Genomic DNA, 17,428 nt, shown 5'->3' with positions numbered 1-17,428 from the left:
TCAGCCTGTCATCGGCAGTCTTACACACAGAAATTCACAATTAGAAGCTAATCTTTTGCTCTCTTTTTAATATTTTTAATACTATTTATGAAATTTCTTCTTCTTCCGATTTTTCTTGCCTGCTGCAAGGGCTGTCTTTTCAGCCATGATGTCTTGGTACTTCCGTTTATTATATCTGAATGAGAGAAATAATTTTATGAAAGGTGAGTAGGGTAAAAAACAGAACCCAGAAAAATCTATACAGATTTACAATAAAATCAATTTAACTTAATTTAATTGAATAACAAGAATTCCTACTTGGCACAATAGCTAAATGGCAGTGCCATTCTGAGCGGTACTATATTTGAGTGCCAGAAGCAAATATCAAGGGAGAGCGGCTGCCGCCCTGTGAGCTTCCTGAAGGCAGCTGGCTGACCACTATTAAAAATAGGACACTATATTCAAGGGTCCATTAGTCCATCTAACAAGGACATTGTTGCAAATTATTAAAAGCAAGCATGTCTAGGGGATACAGCAAATGGAGACAGAACTTTGGTACATTTGTTGAAAGAGTACTGACAAATAATCTATTGTTTTAAACTAGAAGAAGCAAGGAGCGATCTTGCAACAGAAACCTTAGATTCACCTTAATATAAGAAGGTACGATACCAGTGTCAGCCACTGTCATTTTAAACTGAACTCAATATAATAAAGCAAGAAGGTAGCCCATTGAATTTCTTCGTAAGGTCATAAAACATTATTCCATACTGCTAAAATACTTGCATAAAATATTCAAGAGAAGCTAACTGTAAATACCTTCTAAACTCTGAATCTGCGAGAAGTTCTTCCACAATGTTCTTCTTCCTCTCTTTCTTGGGAATTCGAGCATGATAGAAGTCTACTGGAGAATCTACAACAGTTCCCACCTAAGAAAAGAAAAAAATGAGATGAATTAGATATATTTGAACGGCCATTCTAAGGAAGGTAAATGAAGATCAATGCCCAAAGTCCTGTAATACAATTGGCATAAAATGCAGCTTGAATTTGGCAATTATGTTCTATGGTATATTTATCTCTACAAGGAAAATTTTAAAAACAGATGAGGGAGGCACACACAGCTGCAAAATAGCCTTTCACTTTTCTTACCTGAAAGTATTTGGGAAGACCTTCTCTATCATTCTTTTTATAAAATCGTTTAGGGTCTATAGCTGCCCGCATCTTCAAAGCTTTAAGATCATTTTTTAATTCTTCAGTCATTTCTGGAGCTTTCATGCCAAACCAGCCATCACCTGTTGTTTTTGCTCTCTCTTCCTACATTGGAAACATCAAGGATGATTATTCAAAGTGGTCAGTTTGGTATCAAAATAATTGTAATTTTATGCAGTAAACTCAGCTGGCCAGTACCGTGAACAAGCCTTGTTGATTAAAAATGGGATATATAATAAAGGTTGTCATCTCCATTCCAGTTTTATATTAAAGTAATTTTCCAAGTATCCAAACCAAATTGAATTAAATGCCATTAAATTTAAACAGGTTACAATGCACTGGAAACAAACATAATTAATTTCACCTTGAAATGCTTCAGTCTTCTTGAGAGTTAAAGAAGATACACAACTGTGATTAAGTAACAGAATTTATACATGGGACAAGTCTTACAATAGTAGATTTATACATGTTAGGTGGGAGCAGCAATGAAAAGAGAAGCAATGCTGTTCTATCAGCTTTGCTGAGAGATGACCTGCCTTTGGCTCTTTTCTGTCACATAGAAGCAGCCATTCAATTCGGCTACCTGAACTATTTCCAGATGACAGTTGTTGTTGTTGTTTAGTCATTAAGTCGTGTCCGACTCTTCCATTGATAGTTACTATCACTCTAATTGCTGCTCAAAATTGGCAAGATTTACCATTGCCATTTCGTGTGACATTCAGTCAAGATATCCAACAGATTCATACACAGTAGTACCTTTCAATACTTATGCAACAAATATTTCTACCACAGCCGTGAATATATACTATACTGCCTCAAGACTGAACATTTATTCAAAATTAAAAGTATGTAACTGACGTTTATGAACTGACATGATCATACGCTTCCCCATGCATTCTAGCCAAATGCTGCACCCTCCATAGTTAATCCAAAAAGGTAAGCAATACCTTTATTGGATCACTAAAATATTAACATGTGTAGTTGTCTGTCTATAATATATTACATAAAGGCATTACCCACCCTTTTTGTACAATGACCACACAGCTTTCTCCTTTGTCGCCCATATTAAGAGTATGCCTCCCTTCCACCATTACCCCAAATGTCTCCCAATCCCTTTTATATGCTGTTCTCTGGCCACAGAAACTAAAGCTGAGGAGAAAAAAATGTGGCCAATACAGTGTTGTGGTGGTCATCACATGATTTAGTCCCATCAGGACAACAGGGATGCCATTATTCCATGTAATACTCATAACAACCCTATGAGAGAGAAACAGCTAAGAAACAGAGTGAACAAAGAAGTATACATGTCTACAAAGAACTTTAAAACCACACATATACTTGTAGATTTAAGCAGGATCACTAAAAGTCCTTAACAGCACTCTTACTTACCCTACGTTGTTTCTTTAACTGATGGACAGATTCTCTTAAGGGTGGAATGCATTCTTTTTTTTCAAAATCTGGAGTTATAATACTCTTCTGCAAAAGCTATAAAGACATATTTGATTAAAGGAGGAGACTACAACCATAGTACTACACAGACAACAAACAGATGGATTAGCTAATGGATTTGGAAGATATAATATAAACACTTTCTTCGGATCAAATCACTACATCGAAAATACTGATCTAAGTTCAGGGATACTCTAGAAAGCAATCAAGGTGAGAATTAAGCTAAGAAAGGCTCATCAATGAAAACAGTCCAAAAAGTACCAATATGAATAATTCAAGGATTCTTTCTATGCAGTGCAGAGCTATACAAAGGCCTATCATGTCTCAGTGGTTCATTGACTTGTTATATATGAAACTGACTGAGATAACTTGAATCTTTAGCAGGAACAACAAAAGTAGAATTAATGCATTTGGAAAACATGATCTTGCATGACTGAGACATGACACCATACTAGTGCGAAATACCACTGGGAGCTTCCGCCTGCCTGTAAATAGGAGAAACTGAACATATTTGGGAGCTGTGTTAACAAAGCTGGGGTCTAGATTGATTTACATGAAAGCAACATACTTTCTGAAAAAAACCACAACAACCATTAGATCCTGGCCGTGAAAGCCTTCGCAAATACATTGAACACAGTTATCTTCATCTAACTCATGGAAGGCTTGACGTCAATCTTACACACGTGTACTGAATTGTCGATTTAGGTCTCAATGATAATAATTTAGTTTTCTGCATAGTCAACATAATAAAGTGCACAAATAAGGGAGTCTTTTACATCAGTGGTCCCCAACCTTGGGCCTCCAGATGTTCTAGGACCACAACCCTCAGAAGCCTTCACCACCATCTCTGCTGGCCAGGATTTCTGGGAGTTGAAGTCCAAGAACCTCTGGAGGCCCAAGGTTGGGGACCACCGCTTCACATCACTGGTTCTTAACCTTGGGTTACTCAGGAGTTTTGGACTGTAACTCCCAGAAGCCTTCACCACCAACTGTGCTGGCTGGGGTTTCTGGGAGTTGCTGTTCAAAAACATCCGAGTAACAAAGGTTAAGAACCACTGTTTTACATTACAGTGACTCTACTCCAGCTAGAATTAGCACTGCATTTATTACTAATTATTTAAAAAACAAAGCAATATGACATATGCTCCACTGATTTCAAAGCTCTAGTCAGGGACTAATGCTGAATTTAGGAGTACGGTGATACACTGACCTACTGATCACCAATTTCCATTTTTAAAGTGTTTTGGAAGTTTACCTCATCTTTCTTTTTCTCTTTTAGTGGCACTACTCCATGAGATCTTGATTTCTGCCTTTCTGCATCAAAACTAATGTATAAGCCCCCAAGCTTCTTCATATTTAGACCAGGATCAATACTGCTTGACAACGACAAACTAGAAGTAAAAGAACAAAAATATATACAACCACATTTGTACACTTGCCATCATGTTATCACAAGCAGAGTAATGAAAATGTACTGTAAATGAACACATATAAAATCAGATATAGTATGTGCATGAGTGCCAGTTCATATACACACTAACTCTCTACTCCCCACTCCCCAGAGGGGAACACTGCTACTATAATGGCTGCTACTGATCTTTTACAGAAGAATGGTTTGGAATAATAATAATAATTAATAATTATGTGCAGCCAAGTTGATTCCAATATATGACAACTCTTTTCAGGTAGAGAATACTCAGAAATGATTTACCATTCCCTTCCTCTGAGGGCGCCCTGGGACTGTGCAGCTTGCCCAAGGCCACACAGGCTGGCTCTTCTCCTGGGAGGCAAAGTGGGGTAATCAAACTCACAACCTCTGGCTCCACAGCCAAGTGCTCCATCTTACTGAGTTCTCCAGCCATCTTTGAAACTATAACAGTACCTAGAAGTTTTTAAAGTAATTTTCCAAGCTCTGCTTAGAACCTTCTTATCCCCAGACCACTAATGTTCTTCCCTCCTGTATGCCCCGACCTTACTCCTCAGAATACCATTTTGCTGAATTCTAGGTGGAAACTTACATATTATTACTTGCATTTAATACATCTTCATCCTCATCTATAAACTCCTCTTTGTCATCTTCAAGGTCTGAGGACTTCTCACTTTGCTCCTCATCCACCATGTCCTTCTCCTCCAAATAGTATGCTTTGTTCAAGTCTAAACCAGCAGTTTTATCTATGACAAACAGTTCTTCATTATGTGATTTGTCCATGGCCAGTGTGCCCTGCTTACTGGCACTAACAGGTGTTTTATCCATTTCTTCTAAGTCACTGCCTTCAGATTCATCATTCTCATCACTTGTAAGAAGTGACACAGTGAAACATTTTCCAGCCCCTGATGTTTTGCCTGCATGTGAAGAAGATTCAGCCACAGGCTCTTCTGGGCTTGCATCACTGTCTATACTCACTACAGAAGCCCTGCAGTCATCATCACTGCTTTCAGTACTTAGTGACAGGATAATATTGCTCTTTGGGTCACCTGAATTGGATGGCTTGTCTATTTCTACATGAAGCAAATGTTTCTGTGTATCTTTGCTGCTGCCCAATGGTTCGGTTCTTGCATGGCTTTTGGCTTTACTAGGGGTTGCCGGTCCTGGAGAAATATTAGATTGATCAAGATTTTTGTGATTACAAGGAGATATGCTTTGACTCTTTATAGGTGACTGGTTTTCAATTAATGTGATGGATTTGTCTATTGTTTGATCACACTCTTCATCTGGGCTCCCCACCACTTTGTCTGTGCTAGATGACATTTGCTTTGAAACTGATTCTTTCCTGTCATTGTCCCTTCCTGCCTTACTCACAGATTCATAATTGATACCCTTTGGCACTTCTTTTTCAGGTGACATTTGGGTGTTTTCCCTCACTGTTTTTTTAGGGCTGCTCTGTTTTATATCACTGCTGACAACAGTTCCATAATGGCACGTCCTTTTATGTGGGCTCTTGTTTATCTGGTCAGAGAGAGAGAATGTGTGTTCTGTATCAAATTCATCTTTTGTGGGCTGTTCAGAGTCAGAAATTACTATTGTCTCAGATGTAACTGCATGTTCAGGCAGTTTTGCATTTTCTACCACAACTTCACTTTTCCTTTCACTTTTTGATGGTGTTTCTCCTGGCAGTCTCAATCGCATACTCCTTGTCACCCGCTTTACTGTCGCAGATGGTTCTGTAGAAATGCCTGAGCACCATGATTCTGCATCAGAAACCTCTTCTGTTTGGGCTTCAAGCACCAATGACATGTTAGTCTTGATCTGCCTATTTCTAGTCCTTCTTGCAACATTTGGTGTCCTCCTTCCTGAAACAGTGGAAGAACACGATTCTGCTTCAGAGATGTCATCATCTTCTTGACATGTGCTTCCTTCAGTTGAAGGAGCTTTCTTGCTTTGCCTGTTTCTAGCTGGAAATTCTGGCTGACAAGGAACTACAATTTGCCGTCGTCTTGTTATTCTTATAAAAGACGGTGTCTGAAGACCTGACACAGAAGAACAGTTTGATTCTGCTTCAGAAACATCTCCATCAGCTTGTACTTCAGCAACCAAGGCTTTTGAGTATGCAGCTTTAGTCTTATTCAAAGTTGATTGTTCCTCTGAAGGCTCTTCCACATCCCACTCTGTTTCAGATGCCTTCATTTTCCCAGGAGATTCAGGAATGTCATTTGCATGGGAATTCACCTTACTTCTACTCCTAGTTATTCGCACAGATGCACTGCCTTCCATTGAAGTCTGCTGTGAGAATGAGAAAGGTGTCAAATAACACACACAAATACTTGGTATACCAAAATTAAAAACTGCACAGGAAACTCTCAAATAGTAAAATACTATGGCATTATCTCTTATAATAATGAAACAACATTGCATTAATACGTACAGTAATCCAGCCGTTTTAACTTCCGCCTGCCTTTGAAAAACATTTACCATGGTAAATGCATTATCAGCTTTCGATATACTAAAGGCTTTTGAAAGAACCTGATTCTTAGAATTTGAACTGTTGGACACTAAACAATGAAAAAAAGCTTGACATACTTTAGGGCAATGGTTCGCAACCTGGGTAAGCCGAGCATTCTTGCGCAACTCCCAGAAACCTTGGCCAGAACAACTGATGGTAAATACTTCTAGGAATTATAGTTTAAGACCACCCGGGTTACATAAGGTGACCCAGGTGTTACCTATTGACCCACATTTTGCTGTTTAGAGGCTTTGATTTTAACTAAACCTGAGCTCCAGTTAATGAGGCTGACATCAGGGTAAACATACATAAGCCTGCATTGTAAAATACTTGTTCTATTGGCACTTATTAGCAGCAAGTAACTCTGAATTTTCTTTTGGTAAAGTAAATGGATAAGATTTTCCTAGAAATATCCATCCTTAGAGCTAGAGTAGGTTGCAGGATGATCATGGAACAAGAGTAAAACCTAAAGCAAATGTTTCCCAATAATTAAGGGGTTGACACTTAACATATGCATAGAGGTGGTCTCCCATGTATTCCACCACCACCACCCCACTTCCCAAGCTGCTGGTACTGTTATCAACCGTACAACCAGCAGATGATTAAACATGCATCTGTCAGTCTGGCAAACAACTACTGCCATTTGTGTAATTTGCCCCTGTGCTAACACGATTCTGGCAAAACTAAGTAAATTCTACAGTACTCTAACTCCAACCTTTCCCTCAGCAACACTTCTAGAGGAGCTATGAAATCTGGACTCAAAAGGGTGTTTAGCTCATAGGGTTTTTTTTTTTTTTGGTGTTTCAGCATCAACCAAGGAGACTGTAGTCTAAAAAAGCTCTCAGAGTGAAATAAATGTGTTAGTTTAAAAGGAGTTGCAACACTCTTGTTTTGTTGTATAGTTAAACACTCCAGAAGCTGGTAAGAGGGATAAATGCTATAATCACAAGACAATATGCGGTGTACCATACACCCTGAAAGGGATTTTAAAAAATTTATTTATTTATTTATTTATTTATTTATTTATTTATTTATTTATTTATTTATTTAAAATATTTCTACAGTATCCCACCTCTCTTTAAAAAGGACCCTACTGCTAAAGAATAGGCAGTTTATTAAAATAAGATATAAATAATCAGAACAATTATTTAAAGAAGAGAAAGGAGAACACTCACGTAATTTCAACATATACTTCATAACAACAAAATACGATGGGATGGAGGCCCAGTAATGGAATGATCTGTACATAATTATTAATTTATTAGATCTGCCTCTGGTGAAAATCACACGGTTTGTTTTAACCACTCCTCTTGTCTGTAATCTCCTCACACTCCTTTCTCTCTATAAATTATTTCAGTTTTTCTCAGAAACTCCTTCCCAATCTCCTTAGGCTCTTGGTGTAAGAAAGCAGCTTCAAGAGTCCCAGTTGTATGTGTGTACATATTTAACAATGCATGGTATTAAAAACAGAAAGAACCCCAATCCTTTCCAGAGGTTTCTTATGTCAGCTGTTAGAGACACTAAAGAGTAGTAGCAGTTATGATAATATCATATAATATGCATAGCATTTTGATAAGATTACTGAGCTAACTAGTTACCATAAGGCTTGCTTACATCCCAGCTCAACAGCATTACTTTAGTGAAAAATGCAGAAAGCATCATTCTGTTATTTGAACTACATTCACCCTTGTTAGCGTGGGCTATAACATTTCTGTTGAACCCCTGATTACCGTGGAATATCATATTGGCACTCCCTACATAAGTGCTACAGTAAAGGATCAGCACAGAAAAGCATCCTCCCCCCAACACTGCAGTGCAACCATATTGCAGTATTCTAGCTCAGCAGCTTTAACACTCTTGTCACACATTACTCACAAATACGAAACAAACAACGGAGTTATGCAAGGGAAACTTTCCAAGAAGGATGAACAAGATGGATGAATACGATAACAAAAAACTGTATCGGTATGAACTAGCAAATATCTGCCATGCTCTGCTTCACAGAAGCCAGAATGGCGACTTCAGAGCATCCTTTACAGAAACTTCCAGATATTCTAAACCACAAACCTCACAATCATCACCACACTAGCAGTGCTGGTTGGGGCTGATGGGAGTCATAGTCCCAAACACATGAAGGACACCAAGCTGGAGAAGACTAGCTTACAAGAACCCACGCGATCGGGTCCCTCGCACGCCCATGCTGTCCATTTATCCCAAAGACAATCTTCAAAGTAGGCGCCTAGGACGGGGCAGGGGCGCCAAAGGGACCCCCTGGCCATCACAGCCCCACCACCACCACCAGCAACCGGCCATGGGTGTTGGACCCGGAAAAGATAGACAGCAACGTACCCCGGCTTCGGCCACGCACACCTTCGGCCCCCTTCTGGGGCCGGCTCTTCCATCCCCAACAGACAGAGGAGCTGCGCTACAAGACACCCCTTCAGTCACGCGCCGCGCCTCCACTCACCCCCCCACCCACCAACGGTCCTCCGGTCGCGCGCTCCAAGCCCCGAAGCGCTGGTGCTGCGTGCTCGCTCGCGCACGCTCCCCCCCCCCGCCGATCAAGGAAACGACTGAGAAAACCTCCACAGGCGAGAACTCTAACGCGCGCACCCGCGGGGGACGAATGGTGCCGGCGAAGCGGGCTCGTTTCTCCCGCCCCAACTGCTCTCACCTCAGGGGGATCGTTGCTCCCCGCCTCCGATTCACTGCGCCTCGTTGATCGCCTGGTGGCCACCATCTTCCCGGGAGTCAAGGGACGCGTGCAAACAGGAAGCTCTTACCTGGTGCCTTCCCTAAATGCTCCGAGCGGAAACCCCCTCCTCCGTCTATAGTTCCTGTCAGAGAAATCGGCCGGATCGTTGAAACTTTTCCCCAAGCCTTGCTTCTGGAGGGGCGGGAAGGGAGCGGAATCTCAGAGCAGTGAAGCAGGCAGGTCGTGAAGGCCGAGGACCGGTTGTGTTGTTTTTTTAAGACGGGGAATTGTGACAGGAGGACACAACGGGCAGGCTGCTTTGGCTAGTTCCTGTTCCTGCGCTTTCGAAAAAGTAGCTAATGTTTGAGGAAGTGAACTTCATACACGAAAGCTCACATTAAAGCATAGCAGTCAGTCTTGAACGTGCCACATTTTTGTCTTGTTTTGCTCTTCCTATGCATTTCCCAAACGTGCTCTCTGCAAAGCTTGGAAAAGCTATTTTGGACTACAGCTCCCATAATTCCCAGCCAGCCGGGGGAGCGTTCAAAAACTGCACCAACTTGAGGTGCTGAAAGAAAGCTACTCTTGCACCTGAAGAAGTGGGCTTTTGCCCATGAAAGCTGGTGCACAATAAACTCTGTGGACGTCCAGGGTGTCTCAAGACTTACTTTAGCAATAAGCTAACGAGAGTACCCCAGTCAGCATTCCAGATCTAGGCTTCACTTTTCTGGCTCTCGCTCAGCTAGTCTAAATATTATTTTCCTTAAAAAAATTATTATCAAACAGTATTTTCAAAGAACGTTTAAACTGTGTAAATAAAGAGGTGAATAAGAAACCAATCAATGCAGATTAAGGAAGAAAATCCATTTTTTTGTTTTTGTTTTCTAATCAAAACAGTTGGTACTAGGATTGTCCAGGTGTTCCTGCTCTTAGAGGTCACTGCATTCACCGGACTAGATTGCTTAAGGACATATTTGAGTATATTTGCCTGCTGGCTCTCAAAAACAGGTTTAGGTTGCCTGTTGATGCCAATCAGCTTAAACAAGGAAGGTGCAGCCAACAACACTCATCATTGGCTAAAGCAGCTAGGGCTGATATGAACTGCAGTCTGACAAGTACCTCCTGGAAGGCACACGCTTCCTATCCATGCACTGATTTTACAAAATATTATGGCCTGCTCCACAATGGTAGGGAAGCTGGTTTATCCTACAATACAATCACTGAACAGTAGTCTTTTTTTAAAGACTTTTTTTGAACTGCAGTGTTCAATCAGTCTAAAGTGATACAGTGCAAACACATTTGACATAGAAAAAATCTGGTTTGTGTGGGGTATGGCTTTTCTGACACCCATTGTGCACTGAACAGAATTCACATTCCAATAACTTTAATAAAAGTTTTGAGAAAAATACTGTTTCCAAAAGTTGATGTCACTTCTCTATTTGGAGGGAATTTCCATTCAGTAAATCTAGAAATACTTTGGCTACTGCTCAGAATGCTAACAAACTGATGTGTCGTCATTGTGAGGGTAGTATGTAGCTTCAAGAATGTTCTTTTTGGCTGGGCTCAACCCTAGCTGTAACCCTTGAGATTAGGGTACAAATGTGTTGGGGATAGGTTGTTGTTACAGAGTGATATGCTAAGAACAGGTGCTTAGGTAGCCTTGGCACAAACTGCCCTGCCTGAAGCAAGATCTCATTCTCCATCCAGCCCTTGGCAACTAGAATTTAGTCTTCTCTCATAGCTGAGGAGTGTGCATGTGTGTGCTTAGATAACAGAAGACTGCACAATGTGTAAGTAATTCAGGCAGAAAAATCAGAACATCTTTATTTCCTTCTTCAAAACACAATAGATCCTGAAGGTCTGAAAAAGAGTTACCGGCTGATTTCTGTAAAGCAAGCTCTTTTTTAAAAAAAAATCAACAATAACAATTTTAAACTCGTAAAAAGCTCATTGGTACAGAGGTTTGAATATGATCAGTCCATTTTGAATCTTAAGGAACTACTGAGGGTCTCTACAGTTTCACTCATTTTCTATTCTCAATTTTCCAGAAGTCCAATACATTTATTATTTTTATCTGGAATTACAGCAGCAATTGTTTTAAGTCTAATTCAGCATCTCAGCAGACAAGTTTCATTTAAGTCAATTCCATTTGATTTCTAGACTCTTCACAAATGACTTGAGATATGGCCTGTTCCATTACTTACCATTAAAGCCTCAGTTATTTCAGTAAAACCTAATTCCAAATACAGTAAAAGCTGAGCTTTGGGATGTCCACTGCATGCTTAAAATGTAATAGGACCCAACATCAACTCAAGCTAATTCTTATTCACATACTAAATCCCTTTATTTAAAATCTTTAGGAAAAAAATAAGAAGTGTATGCACCGGAATGGATCAAAGTACGTATTATATGATGGACATTACAAAAGCATTTATTCTAGTTGCTTATGATGTCAATTTTGGTTACAACATAAAATTTTTTGACTCCAGATACAGTTCATTATCCCATATGAAATCTTTCATGGATGCAGATACAAAGTTAATCCTTATTTCAAATGGCAAAAGAATTAGAATGTCTTTGTATAGAAGTCTGTGAGGGTTTGTTTTGGCTCCCAATTCAATTCCAAAAAATTAGATCTTCGTTGTTTCAAAACAGGTGTGGGATTTATTGGTGCATTAAACCAGTGGTCCCCAACATTTTTGGGACCGCGGACCAGCTGAGCCTCTGAGGAAGGCGGGGCACCCTCCCCCGTGCTCGCACAAGTGTGCGCTCTCTCTGGCACATACACCCATGCTCTCAGGCGCATGCACAAAGTGGGGGGGAGCATGCATGCGCCAGCACTAGCATAAGCGCTCCCCCGCTCCTTCGCGCATGCGCCTGAGCGCCTGCACAAAGGGGTAGGAGAGCGCTTGGGCACACAGGCCAGCAAAGCAGCTGTGGGGAGGGGAGTGCATGCTGGGGGGCGGGAGGTCTGTTTCCGCAGCTCGGTCCGGCTCAGGCCATGGACTGCCACCTGGGCACGGACCGGGAGTTGATGACCTCTGTATTAAACAATAAACAAGTGTCTGGAACATGATTATGAGTCCTTTCTCCTTATGCCAACGGGTTTGGAAGGGGTTTCCATTCGTTAAACAGGAACAGGTTTCTATAACTGTTGTCCCATGGTCCCAGGAGATCAGCGGGGACCCAGTCCTTTACGGTCTGTCTCATTGTGCCTTCCAGCAGGGGCACAGTCTCCTCGTCCAAGTTGTCATCCCACAGGATCCCACTCCCTCGCCTCTGCTTCTCCCCAATAAGGTCTAGGAGCAATCTCCGCTCTTCTCCTATAATCTGCCTCTTCTTTTGGCAGTCTTAATCTCTCCCATAATCCAGTCCAAGGATCCTGCATCAACACCCATTCCCAACCGAGTGGTAACTGGTCTTTTCTCCTACCTCCCCTGTCCCTGTTTCAAACTCCACCCTCCTTTTTCTCTCTCTCCCCGCCTTTCCTCCCTGAACCTCCCCTATCATCACTTTCTTTATGTCTTCTGTCAGCTCCTCTATCGCTGTCTCCTGCTGAGGTTCCATTGTAGGTTCTGGTGCGGGTTTGGGGTCCACTTCCTTAGTTTTGTTGTTGAGGAGGGACGCCTCTCCAGCGAGTGGGGTATCCCTCTCACCCTCTGTCTCGCAAAGTCTCATTAAAACTTTATTTTGGAGATATAATAGATGAAAAAATGAGAAACTACTAAAGCTGTTTCCTTCGAAGAAGTACTGTAGTCAAATTGAGCAAACTAAACACATTCAGACAAAAATACAAACTTCTTATGCATAACCCACCTATCCAGAAGCTGAATTTCAGACAACACAATTCCTTTTTAAGTGTATCATCTAGTTATCTACATTATGTGCGATGCTGAGATTGATCTAGAATACAAATTAACAGTTCTCAAAATAAGAACTGTGATTTAATATAGCCAAAACAAGCTTTGACAAACTGAATTCTGTTTTTTTGACCAGTGCTTCCCAGTTCCAGAAACATCCCAAATTCTTAACATATGCTGGGAGGATTGTGACACAGAAATAATGGGGGGGGGGGGGGAATAGCCAAGGCCAAATAAAAGGCCTTTTGTACTATGACTCAATGGGGAAGGGGGATTAAACATTTAATTTTGTACCACTGTTTATGTCAGAGAGTTGCTTATTCCACTGGTGTTGAACAAATCTATTCTACAGCTCATCAGTTAATAAAGTTGAACAAGTTACATTAACCCTTGTAAACAAAAATATTTCAATGTCTACCTTGTCTGATTATTAGTTTATATTACTCATTAAAATATTCCATTTTTAAAAATTTAATGGCTTAAATCCAGTTGTTAGTCTGACTAGAGGAGACCCACTGATTCAATGAAATATTGGTGAGTTGACAGGAAAATTCCATTGATTCAACTGGTCACTAGTCTATTCTAATTGAAACTAACGGGATTTAGGCCATAATCTCTACATTAGCAAACAGTTTAATGAAAAGGAGTATTTCATTCATGGGCAAATTGATTTCAGCACAGAATACATACATAAAAGAAAAGGAAAGCGGTAGACAATTATGGCATCAGATTGCTATACAACTATGTAATCTCAGTTTTGCCAAGAATTTGAGAATAAAAATGTTTGGTCTTTGCAAATTCCAGTTTGCATCTCAGTGCAATATGTAGCAGAGCTAGGCTCTCGCTACCGTCAAGATGAATCTTAAGATGATGGGATTCTTTTAGCTTGCAAGATGTAGCCTTTGGATTTGATAATTCCTCTGCTCTTCACAATGACTGAGTATCGTAGAAGCCACAGTGGAGTCCAGTCATGCACTTGACAGTCTGGGAAACTTTCCTGAAGAGTTTCTTGGAAGCTTGTTTCACAAAGTAGTTCTACCATTAGAACAGGGACACAGAACAGATTATTGTGCCAAAATTCAGAATAACCCGTAATGTGTAGTCTCAATCATCCAAACAACATGCCATCCCTATATGTTCCTGCTCCCCCATGCTCCCAAATCTGGCTAAAGGCTTTGGCCTTCAGCAAGGGTGAACAAATTTTGTGGGTTGGGGACCACATTGCTTCTCTCTGCTATATCCACCAAGGCTGCACTTCCTAGTGTCAAATGTTGTGAATATAGTAGTTGTGCCTTGAAAACAAGATGAAAGCAAACTAACTTTAAAACAAGATAAACCGCCCCCGCAGAGGTGTACGAGCTTCTCGTAAGCAGCTTCTAAACCAAAGATGTGCTCTCCTGTCTTGTTCTAGATGCAAACTGATGGTTTCCCCCCATCACTGCTATCCTGTAATTTGCCTTTAAAACAAAGTGCTGGGGGGGGGGGAAGAGAATATCTCATAATCTGATTAGCACTTTTAGGAGGCTTATAATAATATTATTTTCTGATAAACAATACAGGCATTCCCCATAGTCCTGCTTTAAATGGAAATGACAGCCTGTTTTCCCCACTGCCACAATTCAGCAAAAGTAGGGCCCACAAACAGTTGCTCACAGGGCCAGCTGGGGCTGCATGTGGCCTGTGTTTTGCCCACAGTTCTTTTTAAGAGAGCTAGTGAACAACATACATAGGATCTCTGCTGTAACTCTTGTAAAACAACTCTAAAATTATTAAATGGGTCTTACCTTTAGGATCGTTATGAGTTAAGAGCTGGATGTCAAATTCTTTTGCAAATGCAGTCAGATCTGGTGGCATCACACAACAGGATGCAAGATTCACCTGATTACTGCTGGGCTTCACCTAAAATATTGAAACATTCATCTTTTCTTCATATATAAGAGCACTATAGTGTTTACCTGATGCTGTTACATCTAGCTGCATCCAACAGGGAGCACGGAAAAAAAATCACTGTATTTTTCTTTGTATAAGAGAATACCTTTTTCAAAAAATTTTAAACCCAAAATCAGGGGTCGTCTTATCCGCGAGGGTAGCCAGTTGAAAGAACCCCGGTGGTTGTGCAGCAAAACTGCTGACACCTTGTCTCTGTGAACAGGCTTCCGCCCAAGGTATCCGCTAATTTTCAGTCCTGCTTGGCTGGGCTCCGCCTCTCTCTAGCTCTCCTCCTGTGGCGCCCACAACTCCAATCTCCCCTCCCCTTATGCAGGGTTCCATCGCAACCAGAACCAAAGGGTTTGAATGGGATCATTCATAGGAGGAAAAGAGCTGTGTGGAGGGAGACAGAGACACACCCGCCCAGCTTAGAGGATACCCTGCTTACGCCATGCCCAGAACAGAGAGTGATGCATAATTTCATAATATGTATCTTAAAGGTATTAACTAATTACTGGTACTAAATACAGTGGTGCCTCGCTTACCGATCGCTCCGTTGAGCGACGAAATCGCTTTGCGACGCTGTTTTTGCGATCGCAAAAGTGACTGCTTTCCGATGTTTCCTATGGGGGAATTTCACTTTGCGATGATCGCGTGGAAGCAACCATCGCAAAGCCCCCGTTTTCGGCCAGCTGATCGGTGGTGCCAAAATGGCCGCCGGCTAAACAAAATGGCTGCCTGCTATGTAGCCTCGCTTTAGAGGCACCCAAAATGGCTGCTGCAATGGAGGAGTTTCGCATAAGGTCAGTTTTCAAGCCCATAGGAATGCATTAAACACGTTTTAATGCGTTTCTATGGGCTTTTTTATTTCCCTTAGCGACGAAATCCCTTAGCGACGTTTTTCCTGGAATGGATTAACGTCGCTAAGCGAGGCACCACTGTATGTCTTTAATATTTGAATACTTTAAAAAATATCAAACGTGTTCTGTTATGTTTAAAATATTGATTTCTTAATGTTGGGTTAAAGAAGTAAGGGTCGTCTTATACATGGAGGCATCTTATACATGGAAAAATACAGTATTTTTTCCAAAAAGAGTTTCCAAAAACTCTGGAAAAGATATTAAATATTCTCAGGGTACACTACACTTCCTGGATACAGTAGTTTGTTAGTGTGGAGGGGATTTCTATGACATTTCACATTTTCTCTGCAACCTACATTTGAACTCATAAGCAAGTTCAAACATGTTTGAGTAATCCGGCCTTTCTCACCAGATTACTCAAAAACACGTTCAAACCCACCTATAAACTCAAACATAGTTGGCAGAAAAAGTATGACATATCATAGAAATCCTTCCCCTATTCATTGGTATATACAACAGAAATGTGGGAATGACAGTATTGTTCAACACAAGAATAAATTCAATGTGTAACATACCCTTATTTATAAAACACGTCTTCATAATACCCTGAATTGGCTTCTTCTAACCTAAACAGGGCTAACCTAAACAGTTTCACCAAGGCATTGGAACATGTCTTCCCTTAGGTTCCAGCAGTTTGCAATGAGCTTCAGGCTGCTTCCACTCTCACATAAACTCTGTAGTCTTTTTCCAAATAGATTTTGGTGCTTATCTTTTCCAGTGGAACCCATATTCTTAATTCTGAATGTCCTTCCACTGTGGCTTTTTTTCTCTGTTGCTCACTCAATGTCAAAAAAGCTTCTCTGTATGTGTATACAGAGACCAGATGGGCAGGATATAAATCAAATAAATAAATACATTGAATGTATCATCGTATTGAACAATATAGTCATTCTCACACCACTGCCATACCTGATTGGGCAACTGCACACTCTTTATGGAATAAGGAAAGTTACTCATTTTTTTTTCTACACAGAGGATTTGCTTAATTTATCAAACATAGCAGTAGTCTTTCTCCATCAAAATGTCTCCATTGGTTCTGATTTTATAAATTTTTTAGGAGAACATAATGCTCGGGGGGGGGGAGACAGGTTATTCCAGCTGAACAGCTCATATCTTACCTGTGCCCACAAGAACAGTTGCTCCAAGAGGGCTTTATCTAGGTCAGAAGTCCCTATGGCAACAATCTTTTTGTTTTGAACCAAGTTCTCAAGCTCTGCCCAGTAAGGTTGTAAATATTCTAAAGAAAGGTTAATTCCGTCTTCAGTTGGAGGTGGTGCAATAATCACAGAATCTAACTGCTCAACACCAAGGGCAGAACATGCTGGGAGGGGAAAAGGAAAATATGCTTACTATAAGAGGGAAATTAAATCACAAGAGAATGTATGAAATGCAAGTCTGATTATCCCAATTCACTTAATGTTCAAGTCAGTGAATCTATATAAAATCTGA

General features: G+C 40.8%; 2 protein-coding genes across 5 annotated transcripts in view; both read right to left on the bottom strand.

Annotated features, from left to right (window-relative positions):
- Positions 1-53: 53 nt before the first annotated feature.
- DNTTIP2 (deoxynucleotidyltransferase terminal interacting protein 2) lies at positions 54-13,972 on the bottom strand. 4 transcript variants are annotated; one of them, XM_020788655.3, is made up of 7 exons: positions 9,250-13,972; positions 4,653-6,355; positions 3,890-4,025; positions 2,575-2,670; positions 1,126-1,290; positions 796-905; positions 54-175 (listed from the first exon to the last, which is right to left on the bottom strand). In XM_020788655.3, the coding sequence occupies exons 1-7, from the start codon at positions 9,313-9,315 to the stop codon at positions 82-84; spliced, it is 2,370 nt and encodes a 789-aa protein (XP_020644314.3). In that variant the 5' UTR covers positions 9,316-13,972; the 3' UTR covers positions 54-81. The 4 variants fall into 4 exon arrangements, with proteins under 4 accessions (XP_020644314.3, XP_020644315.3, XP_020644316.3 ...); XM_020788656.3 differs by having other exon boundaries at positions 4,653-6,352; XM_020788657.3 differs by lacking the exon at positions 9,250-13,972 and adding an exon at positions 8,925-9,106.
- GCLM (glutamate-cysteine ligase modifier subunit) overlaps positions 11,069-17,428 on the bottom strand; it is a 28,803-nt gene continuing 22,443 nt past the window's right edge. Inside the window, exons 5-7 of the mRNA XM_020788660.3 lie at positions 17,098-17,300; positions 14,915-15,029; positions 11,069-14,165 (exon numbers count right to left, since the gene is read on the bottom strand). Of these exons, the coding sequence (XP_020644319.1) occupies positions 13,993-14,165; positions 14,915-15,029; positions 17,098-17,300 (491 nt within the window). The 3' untranslated portion in view covers positions 11,069-13,992. The remainder of the gene's footprint in view (positions 14,166-14,914; positions 15,030-17,097; positions 17,301-17,428) is intronic.

Source organism: Pogona vitticeps, chromosome 4 (assembly GCF_051106095.1).
Source record: "Pogona vitticeps strain Pit_001003342236 chromosome 4, PviZW2.1, whole genome shotgun sequence".
Lineage (NCBI taxonomy): Eukaryota > Metazoa > Chordata > Lepidosauria > Squamata > Agamidae > Pogona > Pogona vitticeps.
The sequence above is the reverse complement of the archived record's forward strand: the minus strand, read 5'-3'. Positions and strand labels throughout refer to the sequence as shown.